Source organism: Salvia hispanica, chromosome 6 (assembly GCF_023119035.1).
Source record: "Salvia hispanica cultivar TCC Black 2014 chromosome 6, UniMelb_Shisp_WGS_1.0, whole genome shotgun sequence".
NCBI classification, from domain to species: Eukaryota; Viridiplantae; Streptophyta; class Magnoliopsida; order Lamiales; family Lamiaceae; genus Salvia; species Salvia hispanica.
This window is the reverse complement of record NC_062970.1, coordinates 15,997,069-16,015,097: the sequence shown is the minus strand read 5'-3', so window position 1 is coordinate 16,015,097 and position 18,029 is coordinate 15,997,069. Positions and strand designations below refer to the sequence as shown.

The following is an 18,029-nucleotide window of genomic DNA, read 5'->3' as shown; positions in this document are numbered from 1 at the left end:
ACATAATTTTACGCAGTTTGACTTGATACAAGTTTTAAGAAATGTAATAGAAAGTGAGTTGAAAAAATTGGTGGGACGTGAGTCCTACTTTTAAAGTATTGGTTTTATAATAAAATGTGAGTAGGAATGAGTTAGTGGAATATGAGGTCCACTACCAAAAATGGTAAAAATGAAATGAGTAAAATTATGTGGAACGGACTAAAATGGAATACTGGGTAAAATTATGTGGGACGGAAGGAGTATTAAATAGTACAATCACATTAATATGACAATCACTTGACGATAATGTAATTTGAGTGCTCCTAAATACATTTTCAATTTTTTTACGTGCCGAGCTAGACCTCTACCGGCTACAAATTCGAACACATTATTACCCAAATCAGCCTGAAGAACACATACATTCAACCGAAACATTACCCAAATTAGCCTAGATAACATACATTCCACCTAAATAAATTTTGTCTCGCATCAATGTATCATCCCACTCAAAAAAAAAAAAAAAAACACAAACTAGAGCAATTAACAACATTCCTAAAACAGACACATATTAACTCCAAAGACAGTTGTGAAAACTCAAATATTCCTACCAATATCTATCAAAATCCTCCCCCATAAATACCTGATATCCCACAAAACTCACCAAACCACAAACATGAACTCCTCATCCTCATCAAAGCAAAGCGCCCCAGCAAGAAAGAGCAAAGGCAGGCAGAAAGTGAAGATGGTGAAGATGGAGAATCACAGCAACCTTCAAGTGACCTTCTCAAAGCGCCGCGCCGGCCTCTTCAAGAAGGCCAGCGAGCTCTGCACCCTGTGCGGGGCCGAGGCCGCCATCGTGGTCTTCTCCCCGGCCAACAAGGTCTACTGCTTCGGCCACCCCAGCGTCGAGGACGTCGTCGACCGCCTCTCCGCCCCTCCCCCTCCCACCCACCTCCTCATGGAGGCCCACCGCAACTCCAACATCCGCGACCTCAACATCGACCTCACCCGCCTCGAGACCATGCTCCGCTCCGAGAGGGCCCGGGCCGGGGAGATCGACCGGATCACGGAAGCCGGACGCCAGAAGGGCTGGCTCCCGGCCTCGCTAGATGGCCTCGACCACGCGCAGCTCGGCGCATTGAAGGAGCGCGTGGCGGGATTTAAGAAGGAGCTTGATGATAAAATGCAGAAGGAAATGGTTAGGGTTTCGGAGTCGTCTCAGTCTCAGCGTTTGCATTGCCACAGTGGTGATCCTTTATTTGCTTATCCGACGCTGTCGCTTGGATTCGATCATCTCTTGCCTTATTCTACAATGAGCAATGAAGGGTATTATCATGGGTGGAGTGGTGGTGGTGGTGGTGTGTTTGATGGGAGTAATGGCGCCTCTTCATCTACACTTCCTAATCATATGTTTTTTCCTACTATTTAGATTCTTCCTTTTTTGTGAGTTGCAATTTTGTTAATTTGATTTTGATGCTTCCTTCAATACTACTCCATATTTATTCTTCAATTAATTCTTGTATGTGCAATCGGCAACTGATCAAAAGAGGAATCAATAATGAAATACAACTACTATAGTAGTACTATGCTGTTACCTACTCACATATGATATGACTCACATAGGCATTGATTGTTCCATACAAGTCAGGAGCATAATTAAGTAGCTAGGTATTATTCACCCACTTATTTTAAACTAGGATTGTAGTATTACACATATGTGTTTCAAGTAAAAGGGTGGAACAAGCAGGTGGTCATATTTTGATATATTGTGTTGTGTGTCAAGCCATGCCCATCTCCATAGTGGTACATATACTGCGACATCCTTCCCATATCCACTGCACATTCTATAAAATCCTTGCAAAATGGAGAATCCTTCCACACCCTCTCCTTGTTCATCTTCTTCCACATCTCCCCGATCATCCATTTCACATGCTCTCGCGCCTCTTCCTCCGTGGCATTGTTGTCATTCATGTAGCACTGGATTGATTTTGGCACATCCCCTCTGCTAACTTCATGCTGAGACAAGTTATTAAAAGTAGGGTTAATTAATTGGTTGTAAACTCAAGAACTTGCTATATCAATGGCATTATGTTACCGAAGAGGTTCCTAGATCATCAGCAAGCCGCAAAATCATTGCTGAGCAACGAACTAAATCATGGTATCCATAAATTCTGTCGACAGCTTCCTTTGTAAGAGATTGTGTTACTCCGAAAAATGCATGTGTTAGTACAACAGGGCCTGCCACTGAGATCCATGAGTTATTCATGTACTCTTCCAGACTTGGTTTGTATCCACTGTGGTACCACTTAGCCTCCACCAGATATGCCTCCACCAAATCCGTCCACTGCAATTACCATATACTACTATCATATTAATTCATTCATTTTTTTCTTTTTCATAATTTGCTTAATGCAATTATCAATAATAAATTTTAATTTACCGATTTTCGCAGATAGGGGATGATGTTGAAACCTTGCTCTTTCAGTACATCATAGGCTGTGTCGTTGATAAAGTTGTACAGTCCGAGAAAACACAATTGCATGTAGCTAGGAAGTTGGTCGATTGAACTGATATCCCATCTGAGATTAAATTAAATAACATTAGTGACGGATGCAGAAAACTAGTTTCTATATATAGTATCAAAGTTGATTTAGAGTACACCTCCGTATGGCCTGTGTGAATTGTTGGAGTTCTTCTAAGGTACCATAGACATCATAAACGTCGTCTATAACTGTTATAAGAGCGATGGATTTGTCGACTGCCATTCTCCCCATTCCATGCTGACGAGGTTGCACGATCCCAACTCCCCAATAGTAACATTCCACCAGCCTGTCTCTCACGAAGGGGAGCTTCTCCGCAAACCGGCCATTTCTCCACCACCTATATGTGAATAATTAATGGGAAAATTAAATTAGCTAGTTAGTATACATATGTATATATGTATATGTTGCACTTGACTGTAAGTCTTATTTGAGTTCTTCTTGATATTGTGCTTGTACAATATTGGAGTCGAGTATGGCAAGCTCCAACACTGTTGGATTCATGTCGGGACTCTTCTTATATGCATCAATCCACAAACTTGCGTTTAACCTCTCAATCCTCCAATGGATTGGGATATCAAGAGAATAGCGTATCCATGCTTCTAGGTTAGAGTCATGAATATCATCATTCACTAGTTTTTGCTGCAGAACTTTGGTTGAGAATTCTCTAGCTAGCTCGAGCGTGCTTTCACCTTCCGTTAACAAGAACGAAGACTCATAGAGTTGCAACACGCCTCTTGTGTCATCAATAAGGCTTTGTTTGAACTCACCCTCCTCGTTCTTGAATCTGTCAAACACATCTGCCAATAACAATCGAGGAATTAATTTTTACCGAAACGTAACATTAATTCATCAACTTGAATAATTAAATTTTTATTTACCTTGACCAACTTGATAACCATGTTGTCTTAGGAGTCTGAAGGCAAGAGCTGTGGAGTACAAATCCATATTACTCTTGTCATGTGTAGTATCCAAATATATAGAGTTTAAGATTTGTTTAAATTCATTCTGCAAATGTTGAGATAGACCTAGTCTTTGCAACTCATCAATCAACTCAAGCTGTCGGATGGGATCGGTTTCTTTCTCCACCATCTTCTTCACTTGCATAACTAGCTCACTAGCTCTTTTCCTGTGCCTTTCCTCCTGCAAAAATTGAATACTATATATCACACTAGAGAACTTATTCATCAGTGTATATATATCATATAGACATAGTAATTAATAGTACCTTATAATCACTGTGGAGTGATTGAATATAGTCGACATCCCAACGAGAAGGACTGTAGTTTCCAGATCGTCGTTCTGCTGCTGGGAGCTGATCAGCATCGAGTTGCAAGGAGCAACGGAGGCGGTGACAAACTGCATTACTAATTCTGTTAGTAGAAAGTTTTGAAGACTTGTTGTCTGAGTTATGAAAACGTTTAGTTGGGTTGCTAGGAAATGCCATTTGCATTACAAGGCTACACATTTTGAGATTATAATCTTTCTAATATACTCTCTTGAACTGTGTTTTTTTGCTATTGGGGACATGTAATAGAGCTATTTATAGGGTGATGTTCCTTTCCTCAGGTGCTTCAACTACCACAATTGTTTGTATGCAACGCAACTCTACATTTAGAAATCGTTCGCTTTTCATTAATGGAATTAAATACTACTCCAATGAACCAAACCACTCTATGAAAAAATCTTTAATGCTTGGAGTTGGATGTCTCCAATGAACATTTCTTCTGAATTCACTTTAACCTCAATAATATAGACAACATTAATATCATGGAGTACATAAAAATACCTTGTTGTATGCATAAAAAATCATACTCCTTATATCATTGTTTTTAGGGGTCCGCAGAAGGGGAATGTCAAGCCAGGAGCCAAGTCACACACCGGTAGGCGAGCCGTGCCTTCGCCCCCTCGACCAATGATGTCGGTGTGTGGACGACATGCCAATGAGATGCATCGATTTGTCGTTGCCGATTTTTATTATACTTTGATTTTCAAAAATTGTCAATAGTTGTACTAGTTTTTATTTATTTATTTTATAATTTGATTATCATTTCAATTATATAACTCTTTATCTTGATTATTTAATTTTGGAAATTTTAATCATTTATTTATATTTGGAATATCACAATTTAAATAATTATATCAAAATTGAAGATTAAGAAGGATGAATTAAAATCAAGTGGCGAGACTATGAATAACTAAGGTCTGATATAATTTGAGATTTTGGATTACCTAAGGGACAATTAGTAGTTTGTGTATACATAGTACATTAGTACTCCTTAATTAACACACTGCATACTTAAATTACTACTCTCTCCGTCCCCGATTAAGAGTCGCACTTTTCCATTTTGATCCGTCCCTAATTAAGAGTCACACTTCATTTTTGCCTTAAATAGTAAATAGGTCCCACATTCCACTAACTCAATTCACTCACATTTTTTATAAACAAATATAAAAAAATGGGTTTCGCATTCCACTAACTTTTTCAACCAACTTTTCTTTACATTTCTTAAAACCCGTGCCCAGTCAAAGTGTGACTCCTAATCGGGGACGGAGGGAGTACTACATTTAATTCTAAAATAATTTTATAACTTAATACTCACTCCTTCCCTGAAAAGTAGGAACATGTTTGACAAGGGTTTTTATATATAATTGTAAAGTAAGAAAGAAAGATAAAGAGTACTATTATAGTATAATAATATATGGAGTATATATAATGTTAGTGGAGAGTGAACTTCACATCATTGTGAGTACTATTATAGTATAATAATATAAGTTCTAATTAAAATGATAGGTAAGGGTAATGTTTTGTTTAATTATTTCAAATATGTATCATTATATGAGTAAATTTTTATTCAAAATTATAGTATTAACCAACAAGGGGGTGATCAATTGCTAACTCATCATTTAATTGCTAACTACAACTAATTTAAGGCCATAGAATTTTAGAAAACGTGTGGTCTACAATTTGCCACGTGTAATTTTCGTTTTTATTAATTAAATCGAAAAAGATAAAAAAAACTCTAAATTAGGGTTTTGGATGAAAATGTCAATATAGTGTTTCGAAAATATCAACACAATGCTTTAAAAATATTAACTCATGGCTTATATTGACATTCTACATGTATTATATTGACATATTTTATATAGTATGTAGACATTTTGTGCTATATGAAAAAATTAAAAAAATTTGAATTTTTTTTTTCCAGATTTTGGCGTCGGAACATATGCATGTAGGATATCGTTGGAATCCTTATAAAATTATCTTTAATTTGATATATGTTATATGAATTTAAAGGTTTGAGATTTCTTTTAAAAGTTAGTTATAACTAAACATGTAGTTAATTGACATTAATACCCCTATTGATATTTTTTGGAATTAATCATATGGCCTTATTGACGTTTTTCGTTGATCGTATTGACATTTAGGGATTGATAATCTAAGCCCTTAATTTGAATATCTAATGGCTATTATTTAGTTGTAGTTAGCAATTAAGTTATAAGTTAGCAATATAACACTCCCCTAGCCAACAATTATGATACATATTTCAATTATATCTGTATCATTCATATTTTAATCCAATAGATGAAATTTAGTCTTAATTATGTATTGTACTCCTTCCGTACCAACTAAGTTAAGTTAAAATTTTTGAACATGAAGATAAAAAAAAATTGTGTTGAAAAGTAGGAGAGAGGTTAAGGAATAAAGTAGGAAAAATAAAGATAGAGTAAAGTAAGAGATGGAAAAAAAAAAGAGTGGTTGAATATTTTATTTTATTTTTGTCAAAAAAAAATGACTCAATTTAGTTGGGACATCCAAAAAATGAATACGACTCAACTTAATTGAGACAGAGAGCGTATTAAATATGTGGTTTCACCTTAAAGTAGGAGATGGATCATGTCAAAAATTTTCTTAAAATCAAAACACAAAATTATATCATTTTACAGATACATTAATATCAATTAGCATCACAAAACATATCATTTTTTACTTAATATTAGTTCACTAATTCATGAAATAAGTTTGTGACTGTATATTATTTTCTGACTCAATATCAAATAACTGACGTGTTGATTCATAAAATCATTTTTGACTCAATATAATAAGTTTTATGACGTCAACTAATAATATTGTATAAAAACAATGATATGATTTTTTAGTTTTTAAACTCATTCTAAAAAAAGTTCTCATTGGAACCACTCCCCCTTAATGTAACCGTATCATGTCAAAAAAAATCAAAATCAAGTATACAGAATAAAGTAAAATTTTGGCAGTTAACCTTGTAATTAATCTTTTTCCCCTTAATGTAACCGTATCATGTCAAAAAAATCAAAATCAAGTATACAGAATAAAGTAAAATTTTGGCAGTTAACTTTGTAATTGTTTTTTCCATGAAAGCTACTCACTTATATTCTCCCACACTAACCTCTCTAACTCTATGTGAGCTCCTACTCTATGTGAGTTTTCTCGGCAGACCTACAACACATTAGCATAACTGCAATAAAGAAAAGGGTGTTATGAGTATATATAGACTAAACACATGCATAAATTAAGTTTTCCAACGTGTTTATTACACCAGTAGATCCAACTATTTTGTACCTTTTCTAATCAGAGTGAACTACAAAAATAGTCTCTGCACTATGTGTATATCTCGTCAATAAACCCTGGACTTTAAAAATATCTCTAAACAACCCTGGACTAAGCGTTTATCTCGAAAATGGTCTTTTTTCACTGTTTCGTGACGAAAATACCCTTTTAGGGGGTTTTGGGAGGTTTGGACAATTTGGTCTTTTTACATTTTAAATTTGATATTATTTCAGTTATGTATTAAATCGGAGATTATTTCAAAATTATCATTCTTCTTCCCTTTTGGCATCCTTCACTTTGTTTCTTTATTTCAATATTAAGTTTAATTTTATAAAATTAAATTTTAAAATTCTATTTTTAAATATTAATAAATTTTTTTAATTATTAAAATTACTATTAAATAACAAAGTAATAGTTTTAATCAATATTTGATAGTGTCTAATATTTAATCAATAAAGTACGACGACGCCTTAGTTTTAATCAATATTTAATAGTTTTAATCATAAATATATCATATAACACGATTTAGTCAACTTCATAATATTTTTCTCCTATACATTAAATGCATATTTATTTCGGAATAAATCGTGTTATATGATCTATTTATGATTAAAACTATTAAATATTGATTAAATCTAAGGTGTCGTCGTACCTTATTGATTAAATATTAGACACTATCAAATATTGATTAAAACTATTAATTTGTTAATTAATAGTAATTTTAATAATTAAAAAAATTATTGATATTTAAAATTGAAATTTAAAATTTAATTTTATAAAATTAAATCTAATATTGAGATAAAGAAACAAAGTGAAGGATGACAAATGAGAAGAAGAATGATAATTTTGAAATAATATCAGATTTAGTACATAACTGAAATAATATCAGATTTAAAATGTAAAAAGACTAAATTGTCCAAACCCTCCAAAACCCCCTAAAAGGGTATTTTCGTCACGAAACAGTGAAAAAGGACCATTTTCGAGATAAACGCTTTGTCCAGGGTAGTCTAGGGATATTTTTTAAAGTCCAGGGTTCATTGGTGAGATAAACGCATAGTCCAGGGACTATTTTTGTAGTTCACTCTTCCAATTAAGATGACCCCTTTCGTTTTACACACATATTTTGGAAAATCATATTTCCTCCGTCCCACTTAAGATGACACATTTTTCTTTTTAGTTTATTTCAACTAAGATGACACATTTCCTTTTTTTAGAAACTTTCTCTCTCCAATTAATACACCCAACCATTTTTCTCACTCATATTAAAATATTCTTCTTTCTTTCTCTCTCTATTTTTAATACTTGCACCCATCTTTTCTCTCTCCAATTAAATATTTTAACCAATAACTCCTAAACTCCCGCGTCGGCCAAGATATGTGTCATCTTAGCCGGGACGGAGGGAGTAATAAATAGTTAAAGTAGAGAAAAATTAAAGTAAGAGATAGAATAATATAGAAGAGATTCTCTTCTACGTTATTCTCTCTCTTACTTAACTTTTCTCCAACTTTAACTATTTATTGTGACTTTTTTAAAACACATGCAAAAAACGAAAGGGGTCATCTCTCTTCTACGTTATTCTCTCTCTTACTTAACTTTTCTCTCACTTTAACTATTTATTGTGACTTTTTTAAAACACATGCAAAAAACGAAAGGGGTCATCCTAAATGGGACATAGAGAGTAGTAAGTATTTAATTCATTTCATAATAACTGTCACACTTGAATAATGATAGAGAATTTTAGAAGATAAGTACTATTGTTTTGTGTATTAAGTTGAGACAAAAAATATTTATATTAATATAAGAGAGAATATTTTCAAAAAAAAGAAAAGAAGAAATATGACATCTTTTAAAAAAAAAACTAAAAAAGAAAGTGTGACATTTATTATGTGATGGATTAAAGAGTAGTACTACTTTACAAATATATGTATGATAATAGATTAAAGAGTAAAAACCAAAATTAGTCCTGAACATATGACCATTTTACAATTTTGTTCCTAGACATTATATTTTGAATTTTTGCATCCCAAATATTTCAACTCGGATCACAATCGGTCCAAAACTGACGGTTCCGTCAAATTGTAACGGTTAACGTCTTTAAATGCGATTATGACCCAATTAAGCATTTCTATTCTATTATTTTATTATAAATAGAAAATAAAAATTTTGAAAATAAAAAATAATATATTAAAATAAAATAAAATAATTCATTTATGTATTTGAATTCATAAATGTGCCCTAAATAATATTTCAACGTCTTTCCGGTTGCGCAAAACGAGCACACAACCCTCCGGTTCATCCCCACGAACAACAACGACGATGGCCGCAACTGACGCCACCTCGCCCTCTCCGACCAAATAAACAAATAAAAAACCTCGAGTTTAGGGTGGTTCACACACCTTTAACTTTTCCTCTCGATAATATTTTTCATATATTTAATTAAATATTGCAGACTTTATGAAGTAACGGATGCATTGCATTATATATTATGTAGAAATAAGTTACAATCGTCTCTAAATAATCATTTCACTCTAGATCATGAGTCTATCCTCTCAATTTAATACATATGCTTTTAAAGAAAGTTTATGTTACAAAAGGGATTGAATTAATTCATGTTTTACTCTTCACAATCAGCATCAATGTCAAAATAAACGTTTCCCCTTCGTGATTCTCTTCCTTGATATCACAAAAAGCAATACACAATAAAGTGATAAACAATTTGAAGGTTGACCAAGGCACAATAAAAACAAATAAATCATGCTAAAATCCCATGATGGTAAAAAACATTTCATATCATGTTGACCTGTGCTTCAAAATAATTAATTAATTAATTAATCATCATTCAATAGGGACAACTAAGAAACAAACTAACCTGAAAAAAATCCACCCAATAAAGGAGCAAGATCTCGAAACTCCCAAATCATATGCCAAGAAATGAGTTTTAATGATTGAATATGTTCCTATCTTTAATGATTTTAATAATTTTATCCTAGACTTTCAAATTTATCCATTTATTCCCAATTTTAATATTTTTATTATTTATATCTTAGATTTTTCAAGTAACAAATTTTGTCCCAATTTTTCAATATCTAATCAGTTATTTTTGTTATAAAAATAAAAATAAATTATCAATATTAATTCTGTATACATCTTATTTTTATTGAAAAATAATAAATTTGCACACATAAATTACTAATACATACCATTAAAAGATCCATTAAAACAATTAAAGATGAGAATGAATTCCATCATAAACCTCAAAAAATTGCCAGCTTTCCTTCCAAAACCACCTATAAATTCACCACAAATCTCCCATTCTCTCTCTCAAACAAACTCACATCAATCACATTCTCACAAACAAACACACACACACACACACACACCATGGCAAAGAAGCCTAGTATGGGAAGGCAAAAGATCAAGATCCAGAAAATAGAGGTGAAGAACCACCTCCAAGTGACCTTCTCGAAGCGCCGGTCAGGGCTCTTCAAGAAGGCGAGCGAGCTCTGCACGCTCTGTGGCGTGGAGATTGGCATCATTGTCTTCTCCCCGGCCGGGAAGGTCTTCTCCTTCGGCCACCCCAACGTGGAGTCCATCATAGAGCGCTTCCTGGCCCGCAACCCGGTCCCCAACGCCCACGACCCCTTCCAGCTTGTGGAGGCGCAGAGGAACGCCAGCGTGAGGGAGCTGAACCTGCAGCTAGGGCACATGCTCAACGAGGTGGAGGCCGAGAGGAAGAGAGGGGAGAGCCTGGACGCGATGAGGAAGGCCAACCAGAGCCACTACTGGTGGGAATCGCCGGTGAGTAAATTAGGGATGGAGCAGCTGGAGCAGGTGAAGGACGCCATGGAGGAGCTCAAGAAGAATGTTAACCAGCAGGCTGCGAACTCGGTTTTCATGGTGAATAGGGTTTTTGAGCAGTATGAGGCCAAGCCGATGCCTAGCCATGGCTCTAATATTAATAATATTGCGGCAGCGGCGGCCGCTGCTAACGGCAGCTTTGGATATTGCCATGGATTTTTCTGATCGTTTTTTGTTTGCTAGTATCTCACTAGCTTTTCATTGTTTTTTATGAAGTAATATATATATTTTGTTAAGTTTGGCATCACGGGATTATATATATAATATATGTAAAGGCAAATAATGGTTGATATGTGGTCTTATTAATCATAGGCAAAAAACTCCATTAAATTCAATTTCTGGAGATGTTGCCGACCCTATGAAAGGTTGAAGGTCACTCTCGTTTCTTTGTCTGTCATGTCATACGGTCGCACTAACCTGCATCAGATGTTGCTAGCTAGCCACAATATTAATTTGGTAACTACATGATGAGTATAAGGTGTTGAACTTGTACAAGGTATAGATGGATTTTGCTATATCAATTTCCTAATGTGATAGGAGTACAAGTTACACGGGTAACGGAAACCCATTTTGATTAATTCTAATGAAGGATGTAATATCAACACACATACTACACAGAATCGATACACCCACACTAGAATTTGATGCACATATATAATTGACACGCACTCTTCTAATTATTTCTTGTTCTTTTCTATTTTGTGCTGCACTATACTATTAAAACTGAATACCAAATGTATCCATTATTAATGAAGTTAATTATTACGGAGAAATACTTCTTCCGTCCATAAACAGGTGAAAAAAATTCAGTGGACCTAACACACCACATGGCATGATGATGTGGTGTATCCCACTAATTAAAAATTGACATATAGAAGTATTAAAAATATATAGATTAAACTATATAAGGTATTTAGTTCTTATACATGGAATAAAATCCTAAAATTTAAAACTCTTCAAACACAATATGTTAACTTAAATTTACTATTTTTCTTTTTGTATTTATACATGAAAAAAAAAGTAAAAAACATAATGATAAACTAAATCGTAATTAATCATGATAGTAGTATGCACGAAAATAAATATATTTAAAGTATTGTTTTACCATTACACAAAGTAAAAAATTACTTAGTATTGTATGCATCTCAAATAATCACAATACATTAACTTAAGTTTACTATTTTTTCATTTTGTATTTATATATGAAAAATATTAGTACAACTAATTGTATTTACACATGAAAAAAAAATCGGAAATACAAAAACATAATAATAAACTAAATTATAATAAAGCATGTTAGTACTATGCACGAAAATAAAAATATTTATAGTATTACTTTACCATTACACAAAATAAAAAAATTACTTAGTATTGTATGTTTCTCAAATAATCACAATACATTAACTTAAGTTTACTATTTTTTTCATTTTGTATTTATATATGAAAAAAATTACAAATAAAAATATAATACTCCATTTGTTAATATACTAAATCATAATTAATCATATTAGTCCTATAGGCATGAAATTAAAAGTATTTATATAATTTTATTTTACTATTACACAAAATAAAAAAAATACTTAATATAAATTAGTCTTAAGATGATGTGAATATATGATGAAAAAAATGAAATATATTATTATGTAGTATATGCAAGTATTATATTGTAATATGGGAAGTTTTTGAATTTAAAAGTTTTATTCCATGTACAAGAACTAAATACCTTATATAGTTTAATCTATATATTCTTAATACTTCCATTTGTCAATTTTTAATTAGTGGGACACACCACATCATCATGCCACGTGGTGTGTCGGGTCCACCAAATTTTTTCAATATAGATTAAACTATATAAGGTATTTAGTTCTTGTACATGGAATAAAATTTTTAAATTCAAAAACTTCCCATATTACAATATAATACTTGCATATACTACATAATAATATATTTCATTTTTTTCATCATATATTCACATCATCTTAAGACTAATTTATATTAAGTATTTTTTTTATTTTGTGTAATAGTAAAATAAAATTATATAAATACTTTTAATTTCATGCCTATAGGACTAATATGATTAATTATGAATATTACTGGTATTTAAATCCTATTTTTACATAAACAGGACTTCCTTTTTTCATGCCAGGCTTTAAAAATGTGAAGAAATATCAATTAAGAATATTAATGGTATTTAAATCCTATTTTTATATATTTGTTTTGTAATACAATAAGAATGGAATAAGTTAATAAAATATGATGACTATTTATTACTCCTTCCGTCCACGAATAGGAGTCCCATTTTTCTATTTTATTTCTGCGAATAGGAGTCCCGGTTCAATTTTACCATAAATGGTAATTGGGTCCCACATTCCACTAACTCATTCCGCTGACATTTTGTTTAAAACTAATATATGTAAGTGAGATCTATATTCCACTAACTTTTTTTCCATCCACATTTCTTAAAATCCGTGCCGCCAAGAAATGAGACTCCCAATGGCGAACGGATGGAATATTTACTACTTCATCCATTCCATAGAAACAGGTTGATTGGGGACAACACGTGTTTTAATGCGTAATTAGTAAAGTAAAGAATGAGAAAAAATAGTTGAAATAATGTAATGGATAGTGTCCATAAATGACAAGTAAAAGCAAGGAAAAAAATTGCTATAAATGGACATTGATTATTTGTATGGACGAACGAAAAAATAAATTTGGTTTATCTATATGGGACGGAGGTAGTATACTACTCCCTCCGTCCCGCTTAAGATGACACGTTTTCCTTTTTAGTTTGTCCCAACCAAGATGACATATTTCCTTTTTTGGAAACTTTCTATCTCCAATTAATACACTCAACCACTTTTTCTCACCCCTATTAAAATATTCACTTTCTTTCTCTCTCTATTTTAATACTTTCACCCACATTTTCTCTCTCCAATTAAACACATTAACCAATTACTCCTAAAACCCCGTGCCGGCTAAAGAATGTGTCATCTTAGCCGAGACGGAGGGAGTAGTATTTATTTATAATAAAACTGAATATAAGATTTTTATTGGTAAATCGTTCATAATGGCAAAAATAGATTTCTAAGCCTAAGTCAAGAGCCATATCATTTGATAGTGGCGGACCTACGCTTGCATATGGGGATTCCATGGCACACCCAATAATTTGTAGAACGGGTATATATATATATATATAGGATTGTGATCAATTGAGATTTTTTATTCTAATTGAGAAATGAGATGCAATATCAGCCATTCATTTTTATTAAATGAGTGGTTCAGATTTTTTCACATGGAAAATATCTTTAGATTAATTAATTATGAAAGGGCAGAATGGTAATATCATGGTAAATTTTATTCAATAAATATTTTTATTAATTTTTATTAAATTTTTTTAAAATTTTTTTTTTTAATTTTTTTAATTTTTTCTTTTTATTTTTTTTAACTTTTTTAATTTTTATTTTTGAACTACATATACAATTCATGTCAACTACACACATATAATGTCAACTATGTATACAATTCATGTCAACCACATACACAATTCATGTCAACTATGTGTACAATCCATGTCAACTACATATACAATTCATGTTAACTACACAATATAATGTCAACTACATGTACAATTCATGTCAAATAGTATTTATTGAATAAAGTTGTTGACATTTGATGTGTAGTTGACATGAATTGTATATGTAGTTGAAAAAAAAATGTAAAAATAAAAAAAAATTTTTTTTTTTTAAAAAAAATAAAAAAAATTAAAAAAAAAAATTATTAAAATTACAATTATGCCCCTCTGTTGACATAAACTACATGTTGTTGACATTTCACAAATATTCTGGATGAGTGGCTGAGATTGCATCTCAATTCTCAATTAGGTTGATAAATCTCAACCTAACAAGACCCTATATATATATATATAGAGTTGCATTATCCACAAATCCACTCTTAAAGACCGAACCACCGAACCATACCAAATTAGGGTTTTTAGATCTAATTTTTTATGGATGAGATACACAAATTTATAAATTATTTTCGCCTTCATCACGAGCCTATTTTAATTCATCCGAAGGTAAATAAGTCATACTAACATGTTACGAAGATTTAACTTCATTCCATAAGGTTTTTACTTCATTCCAATAGGATTATTACTTAATTCCAGTACGTAAATGCGGTTTTACCGTCGCGTGCCATTCTTCTCTCTACAATATCTATCACCACCTCCACGGCGCTGATATGGTTTAATAAACACATGGAATAATGTAATAAATTATTGGAATGAAGTATGTGTAGAAGCATTTGAAATCCTATTCGAATGAAGTAAAAATCTTATTGAGAGTACTAGAGCTTTAACGAGTGCAGTGCAGGTGCGGTATGATATCACGCGATCTAACAGGTCCAAAGGATTCGACTAGACTTCTAAGGCTAGAAAACCGTGGAACTATCAGAAAGGGGTCGTTGGATGCACTCTATTCCCTCAAAACCTCAACCCACTATACTACAACTAGCACAGGGAAGTAAAGGATCGATCCCACTAGGATGAAGGTGCTACGAAACTGCATTTGAGGATGTTTTGGAAAAAGGGGTTGGCTGCTGCCACGCAAATTATGGGTTGAGTACTAAAACTACTGGGTCTGAGAGACTTAAACTACTTTACTCTACCTACTGGGTCTAAGAAACAAGAACGTACGGAACATGCATGACTTTAAGAAATGAAATATTTGAGAATTAAAACAAAACAACTGGAGTTAAGTAACTAGGCAGACTTTCCTAATTTAGACAAACAAAGGAGAAACAAACAGTTGGGACCAATTTCCTTAAACGACCAGGGTCTGGAAAAGCAGCTGAAAAGCAGAAGTACATGCAGAAAAGTAAAAGGTCTTGCAGAAAGGTGCTAACATAAAGCAGATCCGATTCTAACTACCACCAAACATCATCTTCTTCAGGAATCAAATGAGTATAACAGAGAAAACAGAGCATTTAACATCATGAAAACAGAGTAAACTTCGGATCCAAACTAAAAACGAGAAATTAAAGTCGCAACTAACAGACCTACGCTACTGGACCTAAGAAATGGAGAAACAGAACGTAAATAGCCATGATCATGCAGAAACGTAAACAGAAACACCAGATCTGCCAAACTCCAACTCAAATCCAACATAACTCAACAAATACAAACAACTCCATACAAAAATCCACAGCCTCCAGCAACTAATAAACAAATCTCAGCTCCGAATATTCCAACAATAATTCAACAACGCAAAATAAAAACAACCGAACAAGCTCGACCGAACAAAATCCAACAAAAGCAAAGGTAAACTTCCATAAATGCAGAGATAGGTTCAAATCCAGTAGATCCGAGTCAACAACTAAGAGTTACGAAACTAAAACGAACGAGTACTTAAAACCGAAAACAAACTAAACAAAGCAAAATAAATATTGTTTCTTCGCCTTCACAAGGCGGTGTTACACAGCAGCAAAATAACGACGATGAACCACCACGGTAGCCGGAATCACCCCATCTCCAAGTGCGCAGAAAGTGAAAATGAGAATTTTTAAAGTGTGGAACTTCTTCTAAGTTCTTTCCCTAAGCATCAAGTGGCAGCCCTCTCATTTTGTGTTAGTATGAAGTGTTTAAGGCTTATAACTCACTTTTATGAAGGGCTTCACAGCTAGATTAGTCGAGGCATATTCTATCGTCCTTACTTCATCCAAACCGACTTTGATTTATTAAGGAAAAAGGCATCAAAGTTGACATGCATTCTCTCTTCAAGTCGGATTCTAAGCCTTGGTTACTGGTCAGTATGTCGTGAAATACATGTATTATCTGCAAAACAATTGCTTAAGTGTGCAGGATTGAAGGATCCAAGTCAGTAGGTGACGATTCGTGTGACGCAAGTGAAAAGGGCACTAGAAGGGTGCGACACTGAATTTTAACGTGACAGAAAAGGCTCGAGATGGAGAAGGAGGATAGCTAATGATTATTTTACGTAGGCAAAAAGGTCAAAATGCGTATAGTCTACCCTAAAGCGCAGCAAGCTCTCCCTATAAAAGTTAAGCCATTTGGAGCAGAGAGAAAAAGTTCATTGGAGATTTGAAAAACACACTTAGTAGAATTCTCTCCTAGAAGATCCATCCTTCAGCATTATCTTACCTCTCGCTTCCTCCGCCATGCCCATGGTCACTGACATCCGCAGTCATGCTTGGAGTCACCGGGCTTAGCCTTTTCCAAATTTTCAGCTTATCGAGGTAGTATAGTAGTACTCTTTGCGGGAGTGGCCTGAGCAATCTTAATCGCTTTCTTAGTTAAAGTTTACTTGTTTTCATCGCTAGTTATTCTGCAAACACTCATCGTTGTTGCTCTTTTGAAGTACTTTGTTAATTTCCAACTTTTACATTATGAAGTTTCTATTTCGCATGTCACTTTGGTTTGAGTTTGCTTCATTCTGCCTAGGGAAGTTAGATTTAGTTATTGCTTTCAATTTCTAAGTGTTTCCTATTCGGGAGTTGTTGATTTGAAGTTGTAGCTAAGTTAGTCAAATTTTTGTGCATGAGTTTCTTTTCTGCGTCGTGATTATCACCTTGCATGTCAGCCAGTAGAAGTAAAGTTGCAGTTTACCGTTTAATTCAAGTTTAAGCATTTTAATCGATGGATCTTAAGTTTGAATTCATGAATCTGAAGTTTAGTTATGGTGTTTGTGTTTATCTGAATTCTGTCAATACTTGGTGAAGAAGAAAACGTCAAAATCAACTTTAGTTTGAACCACTTTTACTTTTAAGTTACTTTTTACTTTTGTTCCCTACTTTTCAGAGGTACTATCCAGACTTGTCAGAAAGCCCCCAGCCATCAGATACACTTTGTTTTCTAACTTTCCTCTTTTAGTAACTGTCTACTTTCCACATGTCTACTGATACACCTTGTCCCCTTTATTTTCCACGAACACTCCCACATGTCTGTTATTTTCCCCGCCTACTAGTCAGCAGAGTACTACCTTTATTTCCGTCTGGTAAAATCTCAACCCAGCGTAGCTAACCAAAACCGGGAAATAAAGTTTTCAAAA

General features: G+C 33.4%; 2 protein-coding genes and 1 pseudogene across 2 annotated transcripts; 2 read left to right on the top strand and 1 right to left on the bottom strand.

The window, feature by feature from the left end:
• The first annotated feature begins 652 nt into the window (after positions 1-652).
• LOC125194791 (agamous-like MADS-box protein AGL62) lies at positions 653-1,408 on the top strand. Its single transcript, XM_048093013.1, has one exon. It carries the CDS (start codon positions 653-655, stop codon positions 1,406-1,408), a length of 756 nt encoding a protein of 251 aa, XP_047948970.1.
• A 160-nt stretch (positions 1,409-1,568) lies between these two features.
• On the bottom strand, positions 1,569-3,999 carry LOC125197332 (annotated as a pseudogene).
• Positions 4,000-10,424: 6,425 nt separating this feature from the next.
• LOC125194790 (agamous-like MADS-box protein AGL61) lies at positions 10,425-11,130 on the top strand. Its single transcript, XM_048093012.1, has one exon. The coding sequence runs from the start codon at positions 10,489-10,491 to the stop codon at positions 11,128-11,130; it is 642 nt and encodes a 213-aa protein (XP_047948969.1). The 5' UTR covers positions 10,425-10,488.
• The last annotated feature ends 6,899 nt before the right edge of the window (positions 11,131-18,029 follow it).